Source organism: Nicotiana tabacum, chromosome 8, assembly GCF_000715075.1.
Source record: "Nicotiana tabacum cultivar K326 chromosome 8, ASM71507v2, whole genome shotgun sequence".
Classification (NCBI taxonomy): Eukaryota; Viridiplantae; Streptophyta; class Magnoliopsida; order Solanales; family Solanaceae; genus Nicotiana; species Nicotiana tabacum.
In genome coordinates, this window is record NC_134087.1 from 25,500,108 (window position 1) to 25,524,854 (window position 24,747).

Genomic DNA, 24,747 nt, shown 5'->3' on the forward strand with positions numbered 1-24,747 from the left:
AGCTAAAACTTAAATTGTACTCCCTTGTTCTCCAGGCGGGCTCCTGACTTCTGTGCTTGAATGTATTCCCTGCTCTCCAGGCGGGCTCCTGACGGCTGACTTTGAAATGTATTCCATGCTCTCCAAGCAGGCTCCTGACTTCAACTTGAAATGTATTCCCTGCTCTCCAGGCGGGCTCCTGACTGCTGCATTTGAAAGTATTCCCTGCTCTCTAGGCGGGCTCCTACCTTCGACAAAATAGATAAAATAAAGAAAATTTTCTGCCCCAGTTTGGGTAGCTGGGCACATGGGTGAGTGTTAAACTGAATCATTCTACCAACTGTTACTAACAATTTGAAATCTAAGTCCTATTATCCAAGGAGGTCTTGACAATTTACAATTATAGACCTAAGTTGTATCTTCTAAAGGTATTACTTCCGCTAAGCCTTGTTATCTAAGAGGGTTTTAAACTACATCCTATTATCCAGGAAGGTCCTAAAAAACTCCTAATTGAATCCTATTTTAAACATACAAACATTGAAACCAACTTATATTCCTTTGGGATACATTTATGCTAAATTATGCTACTCATGATTGTTTTGAACTTGACTAAGCCACATTTTCCAGGAGGGTCCTGAAAGTTTATGGTCAAACCTATTTTGGTGCTTGCTCTTTTCCCCGACGGAAAGTTTCTCCGAATCAAACGAATTTTTCTCCCCTTGTTTCAATCAAAGAAAATTTTGTCAGTTTAAAATGATGGTTAGCTGATGGCATTCTTGCTGAAGATCTTTCCACTGCATTGTGTTGTTTTGACTGGCTTCCCCAAACTGGCCCTGAACCACTTTGACTTTCTAACTGACTTTCAAACCCCATAACCTTTGACGTCCTGAGTGTTCTATACCCATGCTGTTGTTTTACCTTTGACCCCTTTATCTGGATCTTTGCATCTCCCATGACATTACCAATCATTCCACCGATGAAATTTCCGATGGTTCCTTGTACCCCCTTTTGCATCATGTTATCCTTAGTATGCTCTGACCACGCCGTGCTTTGCAATTTTGGAAGTTGGTAGTGAGCTTTGAATTTCTTTTTCACTTGCTTTGAACAAGACTGACATTGAAACATCTTAGACAAATAAACCCAAAAGAAAATGAAATGCAATGACTTTGCGGGTTAAGGATAAGAAGAATCCAAAACCAGATGACTGCTACAAAAGGGAAAAAGAAAAAGAAACTTATCTGAGTGGAACAACTGGTACCGAGGATCATGACATGCATTTCGGATTAATCGGCCCAATCTGTCCAACCAATCAACTTTTAGTCGTCGTACTATGTTGCCTCAGAATTTCCATGATCTGATTACTTTACCCAAACCTTGACCTTGTTCATCCTATGGTGCCTCGAAAGGTTTTCACCAGCAGACCTCTCTCACTCGTCCATCCGTCAACTCACTTTCGCCTTAAAGTGCCCGTGAGGGTTTTCACCAATAAGACTCTCTCATTTTATTTTTCTCAACTCCCGTCGCCTTACAGTGCCTGTGAAGGTTTTCACCAATAAGACTCTCTTATTTTATTTCTCTCAACTCCCGTCGCCTTACGGTGCCTATGAAGGTTTTCACCAATAAGACTCTCTCATTTTTATTTTCCTTCTTGAATCAGAGTATTGCCCATGACATGAATTACCTTTACCTTCTCGACTTGGCATTTCTCAAAGACTGATCAGAAGGTCTTTCTTTGGACCGTAATGTGGGCTTTTGGACAAAGTTAGAAAGAAAGGGTATAAAAGGCTCAAAACACTTCAAATGTGTTAGAATTACAACTTTCGGAATCAGGTTTCTCACAACAACCACAACTTCTGCCCCAGTTTCTTGCATGGGGATTTTGGATTTTTGTTTTGACGAAACCGAACCGTGAGGCTACCTACGTATCCTTAAAAGGAATCAGGTCGAACGTAGTTCATGTCATAGAAATTACTTTGTTGTTGTGATTTTTCTCTTTCTTTTTTTTTCTCTTTTGCTTTTCTCTCTTTTTCTTTTATTATTTTTCTTCTTCTTTTATCTTTTTTTTTATTCTTTTCTTTCTCTTTCCTTTTCTTTCTCTTTTTCTTTTCTTCCTTTTCTTATCTTTCAAGCTTGTGTTTCTGATATTCGCTACTGATTCCGAAAGAGGGGTATGAAAGAAAATAAATAAGGCTCAAAAGGGGTGGCGGAGATAAAGTGTTTAGATAGCAGAACAAAATGCCTTCGTCATTTCAATCTTCAAAGTATGACAAATACAAACAAGTGCAATCAAACAAAGAAATCATACATAGTATCTCTTGACTGCATCGGCATTGATAGCCATTTCTACACATTTCCCTTCTACATCTATCAAATACAATGCGCCATTGGATAACACTCTAGTTACAACGAATGGCCCCTGCCAGTTTGGGGCGAACTTTCCTTTTGCTTCAGCCTGATGAGGCAAGATACGTCTCAACACTAACTGACCCACTTCGAACTTCCGTGGACGTACCTTCTTGTTATATGCTCTCGCCATTCTCTGTTGGTACAATTGGCCATGACACACTGCTTCCAATCTCTTTTCATCAATCAGACTTAATTGCTCCAAGCGGGTTTTGACCCATTCAACGTCATCAATTTCCGCCTCAACGACAATTCGAAGGGATGGGATATCAATTTCTGGGGGTATTACTGCCTCCGTGCCATACACCAACAAGTAATGAGTGGCCCCTACTGAAGTACGGACAGTAGTGCGATAACCCAGCAATGCAAACGACAGCTTTTCATGCCACTGTCTAGAACCTTCCACCATTTTTCGAAGTATCTTCTTTATATTCTTGTTGGCTGCCTCGACTGCTCCATTCGCCTTAGGGCGGTACGGGGTGGAATTGCGATGTATAATCTTAAACTACTGACATGTCTCCATCATCAGGTGACTATTGAGATTAGCTCCATTGTCCTTGATAATTACCTTCGGAATCCCAAACCGACAGATGATATTTGAATGCACAAAATTGACCACTGCTTTCTTGGTCACAGATTTAAAAGTTTTCGCTTCAACCTACTTGGTAAAATAATCAATGGCTACCAGAATAAATCTGTGTCTGTTTGATGCTGCTGGCACGATTGGCCCAATGACATCCATGCACCAAGCAACAAAAGGCCATGGTGCAGACATTGTATGTAATTTGGATGGTGGAGAATGAATCAAATCTCCATGCACTTGACACTGATGACATTTGCGCACAAAACTGATGCAATCCCGCTCCATGGTGAGCCAATAATAACCTGCTCGGAGAATCTTCTTTGCCAGGACGTACCCACTCATATGCGGTCCACAAACTCCGGAGTGTACCTCAGTCATGATAGTTGTGGCCTATCTAGCATATATGCATCTTAGCAATCCCAGATCTGGCGTTCTTTTGTACAATACCCCTCCACTGAAGAAAAATCCACTTGCCAATCATCGAATTGTTCTTTTTTGATCGTTTGTGGCTTGTACCGGATATACCCCCGTCCTAATGTATTCTTTGATATCATGGAACCATGGCTCCCCATCAAGTTCTTCTTCCACCATATTACAGTAAGCGTGCTGATCACGGACCTGAATCTGCAAAGGGTCCACATAAGCATTATCTGGATGATGTAACATTGACGCCAGAGTAGCCAAAGCATTGGAAACTTCATTATGGATCCTTGGGATATGCCTAAATTCTATCGACTGAAACCGTTGACAAAGATCATGCAAACATTGTCTGTACGATATGAGTTTCAAATCCCGTGTTTCCCATTCGCCCTGAATCTGGTGCACCAGGAGGTCCGAGTTACCCAAGACCAAGACTTCCTGGACACCCATATCCATAGCTAACCTCAAACCCAGAATGCATGCCTCGTACTCCGCCATGTTGTTAGTACAATAGAAACAAAGCTGAGCCATAACAGGGTAGTGCTACCCTGTTTCAGAAATAAGTACCGCTCCTATCCCTATGCCTTTCATGTTTGCAGCCCCATCAAAGAAAAGTTTCCATCCCGGCTTCTCAACTTGTTCCAACTCATCAACGTATATCACCTCTTCATCAAGGAAATAAGTTTTCAAAGGTTCATAATCTTCATCAACCGGATTCTCTGCCAAATGGTCCGCCCAAGGCCTGTGCTTTCATTGCAGTTCGAGTCACGTAGACAATGTCAAACTCTGTGAGCAGGATCTACCACTTTGCAAGCCTTCTTGTGGGCATAGGCTTCTGAAAGATATTCTTCAATGGATCCAAGCGAGATATGAGGTAAGTAGTATAAGATGACAAATAATGTTTCAGCTTATGTGCCACCCAAGTTAGGGTGCAACATGTCCTCTCAAGATGAGTATACTTAACCTCGTACGACCTGAATTTCTTGCTGAGGTAATAGATGGCCTACTCTTTCCTGTCAGTGATATCACGTTGACCCAATACACAGCCAAATGAATTGTCCAAAACCGTCAAATATAGAATCAAAGGTCGCCCTGGTTCTGGCGGGACCAACACGGGTAGATTTGACAAATGCCCCTTTATCTTATCAAACTCCTCCTGACATTCATCTGTCCATTTGACCGCAGCATCTTTCTTTAACAGTTTGAAGATAGGCTCGCAAGTTGTCATGAGCTGAGCGATGAACCTGCTGATATAATTCAATCTCCCCAACAAACTCATCACCTCGGTCTTGTTCCTCGGAGGTGGCAATTCCTGGATGGCCTTGACTTTAGATGGATCCAGTTCAATGCCCCGGCGGCTGACTACGAACCTCAACAACTTTCCAGACGGCACCCCAAAAGCACACTTTGCAGGATTAAGCTTGAGATTGTACATGCGAAGCCTTTGGAAGAACTTCCTCAGATCCCTGACATGGTCAGACTGCTTTCTAGACTTCACGATCACATCATCCACGTACACCTCGATTTCCTAGTGTATCATATCATGGAATATTGTTGTCATTGCCCTCATGTAGGTTGCCCCAGCATTCTTCAAGCCAAATAGCATGACCCGATAGCAGTACGTTCCCCATGGCGTGATGAATGCCGTCTTTTCTGCATCTTCCTCGTCCATTAAGATCTGATGATAACCCGCGTAACAATCCACAAAAGAACCAATCTCATGTTTGGCACAATTATCAATCAAGATATGGATGTTCGGCAAAGGGAAATTGTCTTTTGGACTCGCCTTGTTGAGATCTCGATAGTCAAAACACACCCTGGTCTTGCCATCCTTCTTCGGCACAGGCACAACATTGGCTAACCAGGTGGGATACCGGGTGACCCGAATGACTTTGGCATCAAACTTCTTGGTGACCTCTTCTTTGATCTTTACACTTATATCCGTTTTGAACTTTCTCAGCTTCTGTTTGACAGGAGGGAATGCCGGGTCAGTGGGAAACTTGTGAACCACTAAATCAGTGCTTAGACCCGGCATGTCGTCATAGGACCATGCAAAAACATCTTTGTATTCGAACAGTGCTTTAATTATCTCCTCCCTAAGTTGAGGTTCCAGATGGACACTTATTTTAGTTTTACGAACATTATCTTGGTCCCCTAGATTAACTGATTTTGTATCGTTCAAATTAGGTTTGGGCTTTTCCTCAAAATGACTTAGTTCCTTACTAATTTCTTCATAGGCCTCATCATCATCAAATTCCAACTCGTCATCACACTCAATTTCTTGTATTATTATTTAAGAGTTAGATTGGCTTTTAAAATTGGGTCGAATCCTCATGCATGTCATGTCATTGATATCAGCATAAAAAGAACTGTACAAAGGAAGAAAACAAAAATAAAATTAGAAGAAATGAAGGAAAATGAACAATTGCATTTCATTGAATTTAAAGATAACAGGGTTTTAACATATTCAACTGAACGGAACATAATATCTGAATTACAGACCCTAGAATAATCCACACAACTAAAAGAAAATCAAAACCCACTACCAAGACTCCCTCCGGGTAGGAAGAGGAGTAGCTTCCCAGTTGTTGACTTTTGCACGTGGTCCCACGAATTGCACATCTGCCTTGCTGGACCCTTCCCCAGCCTCAACCATGCTAACCTCGGCGAATAACCTTTCGAACCCCTTTTCCAAGTCTCCATCAGCACCAATCAATGATCCAGGAACCTTTGACAACAATTGCTTTCTGATACCCGGCCTGACGAATGATCTGGACATACGCGGGATTGGCCTTGGCAATGCCCATGCTTTCTGTTTCATTTTGCGGGCTCGTCTCACATCTGCAACTGTAGGCTTGAACCCCAGACCAAAAGTATCCAGATTATTTGGAAGAGAAACTGGTTGCACAATACCTTGCAGAGATGCACCAAAACCCTTGCCCGGTACAAAACCATTTTTCAACATTTTAACGGCTAACATGACTGATGCAGTAGCTACCTTTGGAGTTAGAACGCACTTCCCTTTTGGAATTTTCTCTACCGATACTGTGTCAAAAACCTGATAAACCCATGGCCCCTTGTCGTCTTCAACCTCTATGAGCGGAACAATGTCATCATTGGGCACACACAAATTATCCTAGCCGTGTACGACAATTTCCTGTCGATCCCATTCAAACTTGACAATTTGTTGCAGAGTAGACAGGATCGCTTTGGTAGCATGAACCCAAGGTCGTCCCAATAACAGATTATAAGAAACAGCCATATCGAGTACTTGGAATTCCATAGTAAATTCAACTGGCCCTATTGTGAGCTCAAACACTATGTCCCCGACTGAATCTTTCCCTCCACCGTCGAATCCACGAATGTAAATATTGTTCTTGTGAATTCTTTCATCCTACACTTTCAGCTTGTTTAATATGGAGAGAGGATAAATGTTCGCGTTAGACCCATTGTCAACCAGTACCCTAGTAACCACGGAATCTTCACATTTCACCGTCAGATAGAGGGCTCTATTATGCTCGGTACCCTCCACGAGCAACTCATCATCAGAAAAAGTGACTCAGTTTACCTCAAATATCTTGTTGGCTATCTTTTCCAAATGGTTTACTGAGATTTTGTCAGAAACGTGGGTCTCGTTCAAGATCTTCATCAAAGCCCGACGGTGCTCGTCAGAATGGATCAATAATGACAATAATGAAATCTGAGTTGGTGTTTTCCTCAACTGTTCCACAATGGAATAGTCCTGCACTTTCATCTTTCTCAAGAACTCCTTTGCTTCTTCCTCGGTCACCGCTTTCTTCACCAACACTGGGTTATCTTTTGAAGTCTTAGCTTTCCTCAACTCTTCGGGGGCAAAGCATCTCCCCGATCAAGTCAAACCATGGGTCTCACACACTTCTTCTTTAACCTCTTTCCCCTTGTAAGTTACTGTCATTCGTTCATAATTCCATGGGACCGCCTTGTTGTTGATCACTGGAAGATGAGTTACTGGTTTTATAATAACAGGCTCTGTGCGAGCACCCTTCACGACCACAACAGGTTTACTTGTAACCCCTGGTACCACCACTTTAGCTTTCTTTGGTTTCACTGCAACAGTGTTTGACGACCCTTTCTCGGCTACCACAGCTGGCTTATTGTCTACCCCTTTCAACTGGACCACTGATTTCCCACTAGTTACCTTTTCTTTTGAACTGGTTTCACTGGAACGGATCATTATCACCGTCTGCGAGGGTTTCTTAGGCTCCCCTCCCTTGTGTATCAACTCAATTATATGGGTTTCATGGTGAGCTGACAGCGGATTCTGGTTGATATTTGGTGCTTCTAGGGCCTGAACCTCGATCCGATGAGTATCAATAAGCTCTTGCACAACTGTTTTCAGTTTCCAACACTTCTTTGTGTCAAGTCCCGGGGACCCTGAACAATACTCATAACTCACCGAGTGGTCAAGATTTCTGGGAAGGGGATTTGGCAGTTTGGCCTCGATCGGATTCAGCATACCCAACTATCTCAGTCTGTGGAATAGACTAGTATATGATTCTCCCAATGGAGTAAAAGTCTTTTGCTTCTGTAACCTCTCATTTTTAAAAGCTTGATTGGGTCGAAAACCTATTCCAGGAGGATTTCTGTAGGCTTTTGGGGGTGGATAGTTATTTTGTGGAGCTTCGTATGGATTTTGGGGAGCTAGCGCACGCCATTGTGCGTGAGCGGGAGGTTGGGTATAGGTTTGTGCGTGATGGACAGAAAAATGGGAAACTGGCGGTGGGTAATAGTGTTGTAGTGGGTTATATGGAGTGTAGGGGTAAGTTTGGGGATAGGGTCGAGGCTGGTTGTAGTAACGGGGAAGGTTCCTAGATCTGACCTAAGCTCCCGACTCAATTGTCGCAACATCCTCTTTCTTCTTCTTCCCGAGTACACCCCCAGTACCGTTTTGAATGGCCTGAGTGGTCGCTTTGATTGCTGAATAACTCATGATCTTGTTGGACTTGAGTCCCTCCTCAACCATGCCTCCCATTTTTACAACTTCATTAAAGGACTTGCCCACTGCTGACACCAAGTGACCGAAATAAGTGGGCTCCAAAGCCTGCAAGAAATAATCAACCATCTCACTCTCTTTCATTGGAGGGTCAACCCTCGCTGCTTGCTCTCTCCAACGGAACCCATATTCTCGGAAGCTCTCACCGGGCTTCTTCTCGATCTTTGTCAATGACAGACAGTCTGGAATAATTTCAAGATTGTACTGGAAATGACAGGCGAAGGCTTGGGCCAAATCGTCCCATGTGTACCACCTGCTGTGATCTTGTCTGGTGTACCATTCTAACATTGACCCACTCAAACTTTGGCTGAAATATGCCATCATCAATTCATCTCTTCCGCCTGCTCCTCTCATCTTGCTATAGAATCCTCTTAAGTGTGCCACTTGGTCACCATGCCCATCGTATAGATCAAACTTGGGGATTTTGCACCCGGCTGGTAACTGAACATCTGGGAACAGACATAAATTTTTATAGGCCACACTTACTTGACCCCCTAACCCCCTCATATCTCGGAATGATTGTTCTAAGCTTTTGACCTTTCTGATCATCTCTTCATGCTTGGGATTTTTCGGTGGCTTCTCGGTCTCTGCCTGTAGGTCAAGATGAGGGGTGTAAGAATATGGTTCGGGAACTTTGAAGGTAGGTTCAGGGGGATAATACTGGTTGTCGTGAGTCTGGAACAAAGGTTCACTGGAATATCGGTGTAATGTAGTAGGTGGAGGTGCCACAAAAACGGGAGTGACTGGTAGAGAAGGGTATGGTACTTGTTTGGGTGGAGGAGATTGTGAGTATGGGAAGTGGTGTCGTGGCATTGTTGGTAGAGGGGAAAGGCTGGAGATAAGTTCACAATAGGAGGTTCCTGAGGTTGACCCAATGGTGGGATATAAGCAGGGTTAGCGGGATAGACTGGCGGTGGATGCCCCTTCGCCCAGGCTTGGTACATTTCAGCCATCTGTTGCTTTAGCTTATACATTTCTTCCCTCATTGCATTAACGTCCAATTCTTCCACTTCTTTCGATGGGTCGACAATGCTTGTTTCCGGTTCCTGGTTGGCCATATTTAGCCTGTCTTTCGACCGGGTGTTGTATCAGTGAGTTTCTAGAATGCCAATCAACTAACCACCTGCCTGTACACAATGCATCAACAACAACCTTGTTAGTGGTTAGGGCTTTAACCAATTGGTAATCGCGCATTTGGGGAATGAATGCACCTAAGCAGTTAATCATTTCTATCATGTTCGACTGCTTACGTCGTCCCGGCTTGGACATTTTGTAACTTTCTTTCTTTTTCTCTTTCTTTGCTTTTCTTTGTCTTTCTTTTTCTTTCTTTATCCTCTCATTTCCCTCTTGTTTCGCCATCGTTTCTTTTCTCCTATTTTTCTTATTTTTCCTTTCTTTTTCTTTCTCTCTCTTGTTTTTCCGCTCTTTCCTTTTCTCTTTTCTTTTTCTCTCTTTTATTATGATCGAATCCTATGGAGATTGCCTACGTATCACGACCCCGCATGAATCAGACCGAGTGTAGTTCTGGGAGATAAGTGTGAAATAAAACATTTTTGGGATTTTCAGTTTTCATAAAAAACAAATGCTTCCATTACAAAACTCAAAACTAACAAATTCCAAAAGACTAACAGATTTTGATACAAAGATGAAATACAGACTCCGAAAATAGACTATCATGCTCCAACAAAAGAAAATACAGACTCGAAAACAATTTGATGGACTCTAGTAGAAAGAAAATACAAACTCAACATGACTGACAGATGCTAACAAAAAGGAAATACAGACTCAAACGGAAAAATCATGAATACATTAATGGTCCTGGTGCCCGCGAGACATCATTCAGTCTCGCCGCGGGCCTATATGCAAGCTCTCTTTGAAGTCGATCCAAGTCGTTCATTATCTGTTTAACAAATGTCATTACTGCTACAAACAAGGTAGTGTGAGTCATATCCTCACAGATCTGGCACTTCATAACGATGTAGTCGACGATGTTTCTAATTCTCTCTCTTATGACGCTCTTTTCTTTTAACAAGCGCCCAATCTGCTGGGCCCTGGCTTCCAAAGTTTGCTCAGCCGCATGATTTTATTCCTGAAGTTGTTGCAAATCTATTTCTAATTGCGCCAATGCTGTATAACAATGTTCCCTTTCAACTTTGAAGTCTTTTGCCTGTTTAATCATTTTGTTTTTCGTGGCGATGACCCTTTTCTTTAACCCTGCGACCTCATCGTCATACTTTTCTTTCAACTGCTTAACCAGGCGTGATCGTTCATCTACATTTTTAGCCAACTGCTTTCGAGCCTTGGCTAGTTAACTTTCTGCTTTGGTCAAATCAAAACTATAGTCATTCACTTTCTGCCTCAGGTTAGCTATGAGTTTTTCATCTCTGTCACTTTGGGCTGGATTTTTTACCGTTACTTTCATTTTCTGAATTTGAGCTCGAAGGGCCTCATTTTCTTTGGCTAGCTTTTTCTTTTCTCCTTCATCCGCCGCGACTTGCAAGCTATTCTCGAATTGAAGTTCTCTGACTTGCTTTTCCAATTTTCCTATTATGGCTATGTACTCGTTTTCCTTGGCCAACCAAACCCACTGTTTTTGCGACGCCTCAACAAATTCCTGAAGGTGGGGTCTTTTGGCCAGCCTTCCAAACTCAATTTCTCTTCTGTACCAAGCAAGATACCCTGGTGAAATCTCACCTTTGGATCGATCATGTACACAGGTATTGGTTGTTAAGTATTGACATTCGCTCCAGATTTGACGGACTGCTGCTTCATGAAACTGACCGTTAGGTCCGATCTCAACTACTTGAGCACTAAGATCTTCATCTCTCAGAACTATCTGGCATCTCCCGAGCTGCCTCAAAACCCGATATGGGGCATAAGGCTGGATACTTCTGAGTCCCATCAAGAGGAAGTGAGGCCCGGTGGCTGGCATGTATATGACCTCATCCACAGGCAGCCATCCAAATGTCCACTATATTTGGTTTGCAGTGATGGAACGGAGGCGCGTTACCCACTCTGTGACCCTCTCTGGCAAGCTGATCCCGTCAACCCTCGTGTAAAATTCTTCTATGCATGTTTTTTCTGTCGACCTATAACTCAAAAATTGAGGCCGATGGCACAAGTGTTCGATCATCCACATCTGCAACAATATGTTGCAACCTTCGAAAAAGTCTCCTCCGACTTTGCAGGCTGTGAGAGCGCGGAAGATTTTAGCTACTATCATAGGTGCAAGGGTGTTGTGGGCCTGAGTAAGCAAAGTGCTAACAACCCCAGATACTCGTATGTCAATATTCCTGTCTTTTCTAGGAAACACCACGAGTCCCAAAAAAGCTACCATAAAAGCAAAACACCTATGTTCTTCCCACTTAAGACGATTTCCTTTGCTGCAGATTTTGTTTTCCGGCTTGTTGAACCCCCTATATGACCATATCTGTTGTATATAAACTACAAAGTACAAAAACCGGCTGCCAAATCTGGGTTGTGGACCCCCTGCTTATTTTTAAAGAGTCTAGGAATCTGTGCACGGCTACGGCCCTTGGAGCAATCAGGTACTGGTGTCTCAGGGGAACTTTAGGACTCCCAATATATCCGGCTATTTCTTCCAATGTTGGGGTAAATTCAAATCTGAGAAGTGAAATACGTTGTGAGCCGGGTCCCAAAATGTAACCAACGTCTTTATGATGTCTCCCATCAGATTAATCTTTAGCAACCCAGTGAGGCCCCCCAGGTATAGATTGACCATGTCTCGTCCCGATTTACCCAGGTCATCCCACCACATGTGCAATTCCAAAGGGATCTTGTTCAGGACTGTTATCGGCAAATTCTAACTCGTGCTCATTCTGCACATTTATTAGGGTGGTTAAGCAAAAATCACGATTCAATTGACTCAAGATAACATGGACACTTTTTCTCTTTTTTTATTTAAAAATAAAATTCGGTTTTGCCAATACGACCTTTCAGCACCTCGGGGATGAAGATTTTAAGGCTGTGTTGGCTAACCGGTGAAAACCTAAGAAAATGGCCACAAGTGGCTGTTCTTGCAAAAACAACCTTCCGGAGCCCTTTTTAGGGACATTCGGCTATTTCTGACAAGAATGGCATCACCCTAACTACTTTTAAATAAAATTAAATTTTTTTATTCTTTTGGCTATTTTTGCAAAAAGGAAGTTGGACCCGATGAGGGTTGCCTACGTATCTCATACCATGTCAGAATCAAACTGGCGTAGTTCGGGCCGATAGAACAAACTATTTTTGAAAACAAGATTCTTTTTTTTTTATTTCATTGGAAAATAAAACAAACTGTTTTTGAAAACAAAACTTTTTTTTTCATTTCATTGGCAAATAAAACAAACTATTTTTGTAATCAAAAACTTTTTTTTTCTTCTCCTTTTTTTCATTTTCTCAAAAATTTGGCAGAGTTTCAGCACTATTTGGACATTGGTTTTTTTCAAAACAGGCGATTAACTCTCTTTACCCTCATACTGCTATTTCTCTTTCCTCAACTTTTCAAATATTCAAAAGCGGGTCAGCATGCAAGTCCGAAGCAAATAAATACATAAGTAGCAAGTAAGATGCATCAGGATGGTCTTTTTCATTTTTGGTACACCTGTCCTAGACAGACCCAACCCCTGTGTTAAGCCTCCAAAGTCAAATGCACATGATGCAAACAAACGTTCCTACTAGGGATCTGACATGAAGCCGAGTTATTCTAGGTTCAAAACCTGGGTATTTGTTCTAGACTGTGTACCCGAGCGGACAACTCGAGTCGAGGAGGGGGCTACATACCGGGAACCAAAAGGTCATCCGGCTTAGTAACTTGTCCGAGCCTCTTTCCTATTTCAAGGTACAACACTAACAGAATAGGGAGTCTCGACCAACGAGCACATCCCCGAAGATGAGAAGAGAAGGGCTTCGTAGCAGTTTATATACAGTCCAGATAATATCAAAGCGGTAAAAACAACATTTTGCACGTTTAGGCCCAACATGTAGAAATTAGATAAAGCAAGCCAATTATAACAATTATTCTAAGCTCGAATTCTTGAACCCTGAACAAGAGATTTTGGGTTCGGTCCCCATCAGAGTCGCCAGAGCTGTCACACCTCCTTTTTACACTTACACCCCCGGAAGAGTATAAAGGAGTTTTTCCAATTAAAGGATAATTGAAACAGGATTTATTAAGGAATTCAGAGTCGCCACCTGGGAGATTTATGGTGTTCCAAGTCACCGGTTGAATCCCGAATCGAGGAAAATATTGACTCTGTTTACCAGTCTGTGGAACGGAAATCCGAGTAAGGAATTCTGTTAACCCTGGAGAAGGTGTTAGGCATTCCCGAGTTCCGTGGTTCTAGCACGGTCGCTCAGTTATTATATTCGGCTTATTTACTTGATTTTCAAACCTATGTGCAAATTTTAACTTTAAACCGCTTTTATTCATTTTTTAAAGAAAATTGCAACGTTATTAAAACACGTCTCGAACCACGTCACATAAATGCACCCGTGGTTGTGACGTATTTTAACATTGTTGAGATTTGGATTTGGTCACATAAATGTGCACCCGAGTTTAGGAAAACAATATTATTAACTAACGCGCTTAAAAGCTTTTCGCATTTGCAGCTTTGCGAGGGCCGTGTAATTTAGCTAAACGGCATGCATCGAATTCTAAGGATCAACACTTAAAATGAGGGCCATGCAATTTGAGGTTTTATTCGGCACGGCATACCAAGAATTATTCTAATTAACGGGTTTTGATGCTAACTCGTGAGGGCCATGAGCTAGTCCGTTCATCTATCATGGCTCTCCTCAGTCAAATTATGGTCTTGATCTATTTAAGTGCAAAATAAATTTTCCCCTCCCAAGTGGCATTCCAAGATCTCTACATTTGGAATTGGGCTAAGCTGGGCTAACAAGAACTGGGCCCAAAACCGAGCTCTGTAGCATGACAAACATATTGTGTTCCTCCAAATCGAATTAACGTGAAAGTTAGAAGAGGCAAGGCAGCGAAATTAACGCTTGAAGAGCGAACCAATCATGAAGTGAAATTCATGTTACATCCGATCACAAACACATACTATCTTAACAGGCAATGATGGATAACTAGCTCAATCAAATTCCCCCATATCAAACATTGGTTTATCATGACACGGAATAAATCTAAAAAACAATCATTTTACTCGAAAGTTGGTTTAATCTAGACGGGATGGTAGAAGGAAATCTGTGAAGTGTCCTACTGAACAAACATGAATCTTAGACTTTAAACTTGCAGTTGCCATATTTACCAAAATAGTATTTGCATGAATTAATACATACACAAGCCAGCATCTATATTCTAGCCCTTCAAAACACTAAAACCTGCTGTATTTCAGCAAACTATGACCCAAAATACAAAGCAGACATGAAGCTGCGTAATTAAATCCATGATTCACCTGTCATACTGAACAACACCTAGAAAACCTATTCATACACCTTCCAAACATGCTCTTTAATATTGAAATTGAACCTTTAGTTCCAAACACTAATCCAATTTTATACTATACCAGTGACAACTCAATTAACAACGAACATCATAGATATACTACATGGTATTAGACAGTAAAAATCAGTGCTTCTGGGCTATGGATATACCTGGAAATAAAAGGGGTAGCGGAAATGCAAAGTCAGCAGTCAGTAATAACAGAAATTCACCCAGAAGAGAGGAACCAATTCCCCAACTCAAAGCAAGGCTTTCATTACCCAAGTTCAAACCATTTTGAACCACAAATAGGATCAGGTATTCTTCAGCAGTAAAAAAACAAACTTCAAAAGTTCTAATCAGAATTTCAATGCAACAATAATTTTCAGCTGTTTTTTTCAGAATTTTTTTTATTCAACCCTTCTCGTCTGCCTTGCTTATCAGATTTAAGTGCCTTTATAGGCAGGGCATTAGGGGGAGGCCTAGAGAAATCAGATTTTTTATTTGACCCTTTTGGAATTTTGGTTTTTACTTAGAAATTCTTAGGTTAAAATTCAAAAGTTCATTTTAGTCCCCATCCCAGCTTCCCAGAAGCTTCCTAGTTAGTTAGAACAAGATTCCCCTAAGCCAAATTCCTAAGATACCCTTTTTAAACCCTATTATTACCTCTGGAAACCAGACCCCAAAAATGGGTCAATTGACCGAAGATCTAATCCTAAACTTGGGCCAACAGATAGGCTTCCAAACTTGGACCTTCATTTAATGGGTTGGTACTGACAAACCCCAAACACAATCCAAACCAAGCTTAGAGAAAAGAAATGTCAATCTAATTTGGGACTGAGATATTATACCTATTCCTCTTCTTCTTCTTTTTATTGTAAGTAAAACACTTTAAAAGGGAGAAAAAAAAAGAAAAAGAATTAATACTAAATTAGTGACCACAAGACTGACTTAGGTTACAGAGGGAGGAAGAGTTCATGACTAACAATTGAATCTTAAGGAGAGAAAGAAATAAAAAAATACCACTGGAGCCCAACTAAACTTCAGAATTTTCAAGAACAAAGATGACTCGAACTCGAACTCCGGCGAATCCGCAACTCGGCCAAACGGTGAGAATTGTAACACGAATATTGGCCGAACTTTCGTTCATGGCTAATAATTCATGCAGCAATCTTCACCATGTGCCAAGAAAGGAATGAGGTAGAAGCTTGAAGAAGTTGGATCGTTTAAGGATAGGTGTCCGAAATCCGTACAAAACCAAAGGATGGTACATTCTCGACATCAAAATGGACTTTCTTTGATGAAACACTGAGGACTTCATGCGAGTTTTAATACGAATGGAGGAATTAATTCAGAAAATTCGGGCAAAGAGAAGAAAGTCTGGATTTTTATTTTTGGATCTGTAATTCGGAGAAATTGAGTGACCTTTTGGGGAAATCAACGGTGAGGTATGAACGAAGGGATGGTGAGGAGTGGCTGGTTAAAATTTGGAGGGGTTTGGAAGTGCTCCGCCATCGTGAGGCGATTTTCGGGCGGTGGAGTTACGGCGGAGGTGGGCTCTGATTTCAGAGATAAGGGGCTTAGGTTTAATTCATTTTTGGATGAACTGAATGAGAGCCTAGGGTGAGTTTGGTCGTTTAATGATAGGGAAGGAGTGAAACGACGTAGTTTGGAATTGTAACTACGTCGTTTTGGCTGAAGCGAACCGGACCGGGTATAGGATGGGTTCTGAGCTTGGACCGGGCAAGTTAGGGGTGTTTAAGACTTGGGCTTGGGAAAAAATGGACTGATTTTTTGCCCAAAAATTGCATCTGCCCTTTTCTTTATTTTAAACCTTCCTTCTTCTTCTTTCTTTTCAATTTTTTTTGAAATTTAATTAAAAATAAAAATTAATTCCTACAATTTAACAAAAAAAACTAGTTAAACCTAAAATGAATAAACAAGAGGAAGACCATGAATAGTGGTTCCGTCACTATTCATCGGCCATAATTCCGGCATCCGGCAAGGTAACATCACAAGATTGGTCTCAAAAGAACCCACTTCTCTTTGTGAACAATCTCCTTTTGATTTTATCCTTAAATCATTAGCTACTCTCAACAGATCTTAATTTTCATTTTTTGAAGTACTGTAGCACGCAGTGCTTATTCAAAAAAATAAACACTACTGCCTTCATTTATCGTGGATGTGATGTGTGAGCTGTGAAGAACATTGTTTAATTCGTGATTCTTAGTTTTGCAGCTAAATCTATTACCATCGTAGCAGATTTTAAATCTCTTTGATTTACTGTAACATCATATTTCTTTTGCAAAAATCTACTGCTTAATTTTCATATATCATTTGAGTTCAAAGATCAGTAGGTGGACAGAATCTGAGCTTTTGAGACAAGAAACACGAACAGCTAAAGAACAATATTAAAGTACTGTAGCACACAGATTTTTCTACAAGCTCTTCGTATCTTATTTATATGGAATATTGAAGAAACATCAGTTGTTTTTGCTTAAATCTCAACGAAGTGCTGCCATGGCCAATGCGGCCAGTGGCCAGCTACCATCTTTGGCTGGGTCACCTAATCAACATCCTAACCTTACACAGCCATGCATGACCACAAATCCAAAACCAATGGATTATGCAAAGGCAGTAAATCCTTCGCCCAACACGTCGACTTTGCAAGATCGAGCAACAGTAGTTGATCCAATTCCTCCAAGACAAGCTCAATTCTTTCAAGGACAACCAACTGTATGCTTTACAGAATCAGAAGTGGAGCGTATGAACTATATGAAAGGACTACAACCGGCAGTTGTGTGCAAATTTTCATACGGATGGCCAGATATCAATGAAATACGTCGAATTATGCCAATGCAGTGTGGTATCAAAGCTGAATGCAATATTAGATATCTTCATGACATGCACATTTTGATTCGATTTTCATTATGGCAAGATTACGTAGATTTCTCATCAAAAGGTGTGTACTATATTAAGGATAAGCAGGGGAATGAATATCAACTGAGAACTTTGATCTATGATGCAAAATTTAAAGTTGGAGAGGAGACACCTAAGGTAATGACTTGGATTTCATTCCCTAACTTGCTGCCTACTTTTTTTGTCAGAGAATGCTTGTTTTCTCTAGCTTCTACTGTAGGTAAACCCCTTCAATTAGATTTGGCTACTATCAAGAGAACTAGACCTAGTTGTGCTCGTGTTAAAGTGTTGGTGGATCTGCTAGCTGACCTCCCCAAGAGTGTTCGAATGGACATTGTCAATGAAGTAAATAGGGATGTAAGAACTGAATGGGTAACCATTAACTATGATTATTTGCCAAAGTACTGTAAAGAGTGCAAGTTACAAGGCCATGACATGCTTGAATGTTGGAGAATTAATCCTGATTTAAGGGAAAACAAAAATGCCCAGCAACACAAAAATGTCGAAAATGTGAAACAAGGCACTAAGAAACTTGCAAAACATGATGCTCCCATAATGATCCTTACTAGTGGTAAGATAGTTGGTAATGCAGGCCCTCAATGGAAGGAAGTGCGCGACAATAGGGGACTAAATAAAGGCAAACAAACTGAAGGTACTACTGCACAAGGGAAAGAAATGGTTCTTGTTAACAATACAGCTGTGACAAAACAAATACAAACAACCAACCAATTTGCAGTGCTACAAATTGAAAATGGTGAGATTGATGAAGGCAACCAACTGGCAGCTATGGAGGAAACTCCAGTTCAAAAAACCACAGGCAACAATGATATTCAGCAAAATAATTCCACAACAGGTGTAGAGAATGAATCAGAGGAGCAGGAATTTGATTTTTCAACTAGACAAATGGTACAAAAGTTAACTTCTCCTAGCTCATCTAGGAGACAATTACCCAAGACACAATCCAACAAACTAAACCCTGTAGCACCTACTCTCAATCCTACAGCAATAAGAAATCTTGCAGCAAATAGGGAATCAACAGCTGATTGTGTACAAAAAGGTTTGGGGAAGGAACATCATTTGAACAATGAGTCAACTGCCCACTGGGTCCAAATGGCATTCAAAAATAATGTAGTTCAAGTCAATACTTCATGTCAAGACATTCCTTCATAGGACACCAAAGTTGAACAACAATTAGCAAACAACAAAGAAAATGAATTTGTTGAAGATACAAATTTTGAGAAATTAAGGACCAATGAAAAAGAAAAATGGGCAGGAGGGAGATTATGGCTCAACCAAACAGAGGAAGACTTAGCAGATGGTCAGATTCCAGATACAATGCATAGTGATGAAGAATTTGGAGGAAATGAAGTGGAAGATGAGGATCAAAGTGTTAATGGTAATGCCAATGCAATCAATATTCAAAGAATCAGTGAATGCACAAAAGCAGCAACAGAAAAGACAAAAGAGGGGAACATTAATATTATAGATCCAGGAGGGACTTCACATAAGGTTGTTAGTGATGTCTTGAAAGAAGCTGAAAATGTAGACAAGAAATAAGACAAGAATGCAGATAAGAACCAAGCTATGACAGTGCAAGTTTATGCAAGTAGTATTGTTCCATTGAGCACCGTGCAGGATGTAGCAGGAAGTAACGTTCCATTGAACAATACAATGTTGTTGACCAATGAACATGATGAAAAAGATGCCGAACTTATCAACCAGGCAGAGGATATTGTTACATCAAAAGAAGCAGTAGAAGCATATGATCAAGTTCACCATGCACAACTTAAAGGTAGAGACATGGATGAGGAATCCACTGCACAAAATTTCCTTAATGTTGCCAAGCAGGGAGATCTGTCGCCAAGGCTTATTGAACTAGTTAAATCTGCATCAAAGGGAAAAAAGAAACAGTCAAAAGAGACTTCTACTGTCCTAATTAGTGGAGTACAAACAAGGAGAACACTGTCCAAATCTCAAAACATTTAATGGATGCCATTATATGGAATGTCAGGTCAGTAAACACAATGCAAGCATTTGAAAGGCTGATTATAATGCACAGAAAACATCATTTTGAGTTCATAGGCATCCTTGAGCCTATGCAACAGTCTCACAAAATGGAGAGGTATAAAGCAAGAATTGGTTTGGGACAGGCTGTGGTGAATGTGTCAAACAAGATTTGGGCTTTTATTGATGAAATTTTTGAGGTTACTATTTTATATAACATGACTCAACAGCTGACTCTGAGATTAATACACTCTGAAACACATGTTGAGCTTATCCTTACACTAGTTTATGCCAAATGTGATTGCACTGAAAGAATAGAACTATAGGATACGTTGTATGCAATGGCATCAGATATGACAGTACCTTGGCTAGTTGGAGGCGACTTTAATGTAATATGGGATGAGGAAGAGAAATATGGGGGCTTGCCAGTCTCTCTCATTGAAGTAGATGACTTCAGACACTGCGTCAATACCTGCAATTTGACAGACATGGGTTTTAAAGGAAGCATATTTACATGGTGGAATGGAAGATTAGAGGAGGACTGCATTTTTAAAAGATTGGACAGATGTTTTGGCAATAATGAATTGCAACAGACATTTCCTGGATTGGAGATAACTCACCTATCCAAAATTGGGTCTGATCATTGCCCAATGCTGCTGAAATGTGATATAGAAACTCCTCCAATTAAGAAGTCATTCAGATTTCTTAACTTCTGGACAAAGCATGAAACCTTCAAAGATGTAGTAAAGGAGAATTGGAATGTTGATTTTAGTGCTAACCCTTTCTGCATTTTTAACTACAAGTTAAAGAAGCTTAAACAGGCACTATCTACCTGGAGCAGAGCTACATATGGGGATATATTCCAGAAGATTGCAAGCCTTGAGGAGGTGGTTTTGGTTCATGAAAGACAATTTGAAGTCAATCCTACACAAATGAATAGACAAAGATTACAACAGGTCCAAGCTGAAATGATTAAATATCTTGCATTAGAAGAAGAATTCTGGAGACAAAAGGCAGGCATGTTATGGTTCAAAGATGGAGATAGAAATACTAAATTCTTCCATGCTCAAATTAATGGGAGAAGGAAGAGACTGAAATTATCAAGGATCCAGAATAGCCTTGGTAACTGGATCGAAGAAGATCACTTAATAGCAGAAGAAGCAATAAAGTTCTACAAGGATCAATTTACTGAGACTGCAATTCCAAATGATTTTGACATTTTAAATCATGTACCTTCTATGGTAGATAGTGATCAACATGAAAGATTGATGGCCTTGCCTTCCAATAAAGAAGTGAAGACAGCAGTTATGGGGTTGAATGAAGACTCAGTTGGTGGACCGGATGGATTCACTGGAGCCTTTTACTAAACTTGCTGGGAAATTATTGAAGAAGATGTAGTCCACATGGTCAAGGCTTTCTTTTGCGGTCAGCAGCTGCCAAAGAGTGTGACGCACACAAACCTGGTTTTATTACCAAAGAAAAAACAAGTTACGACCTTTGCAGACATGAGACCAATCAGTCTTAGCAACTTTGTTAACAAGATTTTCTCTAGGGTTATTCATGAGAGATTGGTTGAATTATTACCAAACATAATCTCAGAGGAACGGGCAGGTTTTGTGAAGGGCAGAAGCATAGTTGAGAACATACTTTTAACTCAAGAAATCATTACGGATATCAGGTTGAGAACAAAAGAAGGTCCAAACGTTGTAATTAAGCTTGATATGACAAAAGCTTACGACAGGCTATCATGGCTATTCCTGACCAAAATACTAAGGAAAATAGGATTTCCAGAAGCTTTTATTGGCTTGATCTTTGATTTGATTGGGAACAATTGGTACTCTGTTCTTATAAATGGTCAGCCTAATGGTTTCTTCAAATCATCAAGGAGAGTTAAACAAGGTGACCCTTTGTCACCAACTTTATTCATTCTAACAGCAGAAGCACTTTCTCGGGGATTGAATTCACTACACACTAACCTGTACTTTTGTGGTTTTGGAATGCCAAAATGGAGCCCAAAAATAAATCATCTATCATACGCTAATGATACAATCATTTTCTGCTCATCTGATGAAACTTCGTTGAGACTTGTCATGGAGGTTTTGCAAGCTTATGAATCATCATCTGGTCAACTGGTGAACAAAGCAAAATCAGCCATATACATGCATCATTTAATGGATAATGAGGTGTTTAACAAGGTGGAAAGGATCACAAGTATACGAAGACAATGTTTCCCTATGACCTATCTTGGCTGTCCTATTTTTTATGCAAGAAGAAGGGGAGATTATTACTAGGGATTAATCACCAAGGTTATGGACAAACTTCAGTCATGGAAAGGCAAACTCCTATCTGTAGAAGGCCGAGCTATTTTAATTGCAAATGTCCTACAGAGTATCCCAATGCATATGTTGTCAGCAGTCAATCCTCCAAGTTATGTGATCAACAAATTACATAGCATTTTTGCCATGTTTTTCTGGAGCAGTAATGTGGGAGGGAGCACTAGACATTGGGCGTCTTGGACTAACCTTTGTATGCCTTTTGAGGAGGGAGGCATAGGTTTCAGGTCCCTACATGACGTATCCAAGGCACTGTTTTGCAAATTATGGTGGAATTTCAGGACTAAGCCAACTCTATGGAGTGCATTTATTAGTCAAAAGTACTGCAAGAAACTAAATGCAGTAATTGTACCTTGGAAGCGTGGATCCCACGTGTGGAGAAAAACGCTAGAATGTAGGGACTTGATTGAGCATCAAATTTACTGGAAACTGAGAATGGGATCGGCTCAATTCTGGTTCGACAATTGGACAGAGATGGGAGCCTTATATTTTCAAGTGCCTGCAGAGTTTGGTATCGATGAGGATATTCATAATGTCAATGATCTGGTTGAAAATGGTATGTGTAATGTGGATAAAATGTTTAAGAGCCTACCTGAAGATTTGGTACACCATATTGTGCAGAATATTAGACCACCAACTGAAAGTTCACAGTTAGATACTCCTTTCTGGATGCTTGAAACAAGGGGACATTTTATAGTAAAGTCTGCATGGGATTACCTGCGGAGAAGAGCCAACCCAAGATTAGCTTACTAGATGATATGGGTAAAAGGTTTACCTTTTAAGATATCCTTCTTCCTGTGGAAGGTGTGGAAAGCCAAACTGCCACTTGATGATTTCTTGCGTAATCTAGGATACTCCATGCCATCTAAATATTGGTGCTGTGCTAATCTTAAGGAGGAGTCATTACTACATTTGTTCTTCAGATCCAATGCAGCTACAAGTGTTTGGAGTTACTTCCTAAGGAGAGCAGGAATTGCATTAGAAGGGTTGTCATTAAATCAAGCAATTACAAAGTGTTGGACAGCAGCAGTTGTACCTAGATTGAAGCCAGTATTACAGGCTTTACCTGCATGCATCGTATGGGAACTGTGGAAGAGAAGAAACAGTTTGAAATATGGAGAAGCAGTGTCAGTGAGCAGAGTTATTTTCCAGGTGTCATCTACTTTGCAATCTCTGGTCCAACTGAAAAAGCCTGGACTACATGTGCCTCACAAGTGGCTGGACTTACTGACAATGATGGAACACTACACACCACGACTGAAATATGATAAAGTTTTATGGGAATTTCCTTCAAGAGGATGGATCAAAGTGAATATGGATGGAGCATGTAGAGGGAACCCAGGGAGGAGTTCAATTGGCTTCTGCATAAGGGATGAGGCAGGTGATTTGATATATGCAAAAGGAAGGGAGATTTCTGAAGGAACCAACAATGAATCAGAAGCGGTAGCTATTGTGGAGGCATTGAAGATGTGCAAAAATCTTAATTATTACCAGATATGGCTGCAGACAGACTCTATGCTATTAAAGAACATTACAGAAGAATCATGGAAGCCTCCTTGGTATATTACTGAACATGTAGAGGAGATTTTAAGGATGAAGGAACAAAGTACCATCAAGGTCACACACATATTCAGAGAAGGGAATACATTAGCATACCATCTTGCCAATTATGCTCAAGATGAAGGAAATACTGAATGCCATGGTTTTTGGGATCTGGACTCAAAAGGAAGGAGGATTATTAATGAAGATAAGATGCAATGTCCTTACATAAGAGTGAAGGTTGCAAGGAACTAGGAGGAAAAGAGGATTCAGTTTGTTATCAGACTCGAAATTGAGGAGAGTTTGGATAGCAATTTTTACGCTAACTTTGTTTATCTTTCTGAAGTAGAAGTGGAAGAGATAAAGGAGCTGATGCATAGGACCAATGCAATGGTGTCGCATACCATCAAAGAAAGAGTTATATATGTACTACATTGTCCTACAGTCCCTACGAAATGGCATGGCACTAATTTGAATCGAGGACCAGGCATGCTCGCAAGAAAAGGTGGACAACTATTTGTAATTTCGAAATAAAACATGCTATCACAAGACACAAAGATGGTGATCGATTGGTCAAGGAACTACAACGGAGGGGTTAAAGGATTCCAAAAACTTTCCAATGAACGAGCAAAACAAGATTGTTTAAAGGTTTTGGAATTCCAATCAGTGTACTGTAGGAACAACGAAATCGAGGCAAAGCTGGAAATCCATCATAGTTTTGTCTTTCTTTAATCCACGGCTATAAAGTGGAACCTTATGAATGCATGCTAGATAGTACTACAGAGAGCCTCGAAGTAACGAGAGATCTGGAGCTAAGCAAAATTTCAAATGCACTAATAGGGAATCGAAAAAGGCTACACAAGGACCAATATAGGACAACACTCAAATGCTTAAACAATGAGCACATTGAGAGAACATCGAGGAGGAGCACAAGGATAGACAACACCACTTTATCTTGGGACTTTGAATCAATAGACTTTATGTCACGCATGCATAGATGAAATGGACAACATTGGAAATGCAAAGGCAGGCGTGGGGGCAACTGGGGGAACTTGCTGGGCAAAATGCATACACGCATGGGGGACAT

At 40.7% G+C, this 24,747-nt stretch overlaps 1 protein-coding gene across 1 annotated transcript; it reads left to right on the top strand.

Moving 5' to 3' along the window:
- Positions 1-20,129: 20,129 nt before the first annotated feature.
- Positions 20,130-21,155, top strand: LOC142163007 (uncharacterized). The gene has a single exon (XM_075220253.1). It carries the CDS (start codon positions 20,130-20,132, stop codon positions 21,153-21,155), a length of 1,026 nt encoding a protein of 341 aa, XP_075076354.1.
- The last annotated feature ends 3,592 nt before the right edge of the window (positions 21,156-24,747 follow it).

Excerpts from the sequence above, each read along its gene's own strand:
- LOC142163007 (XM_075220253.1), top strand. The coding sequence starts at position 20,130 with ATGGCATCAGATATGACAGTACCTTGGCTAGTTGGAGGCGACTTTAAT.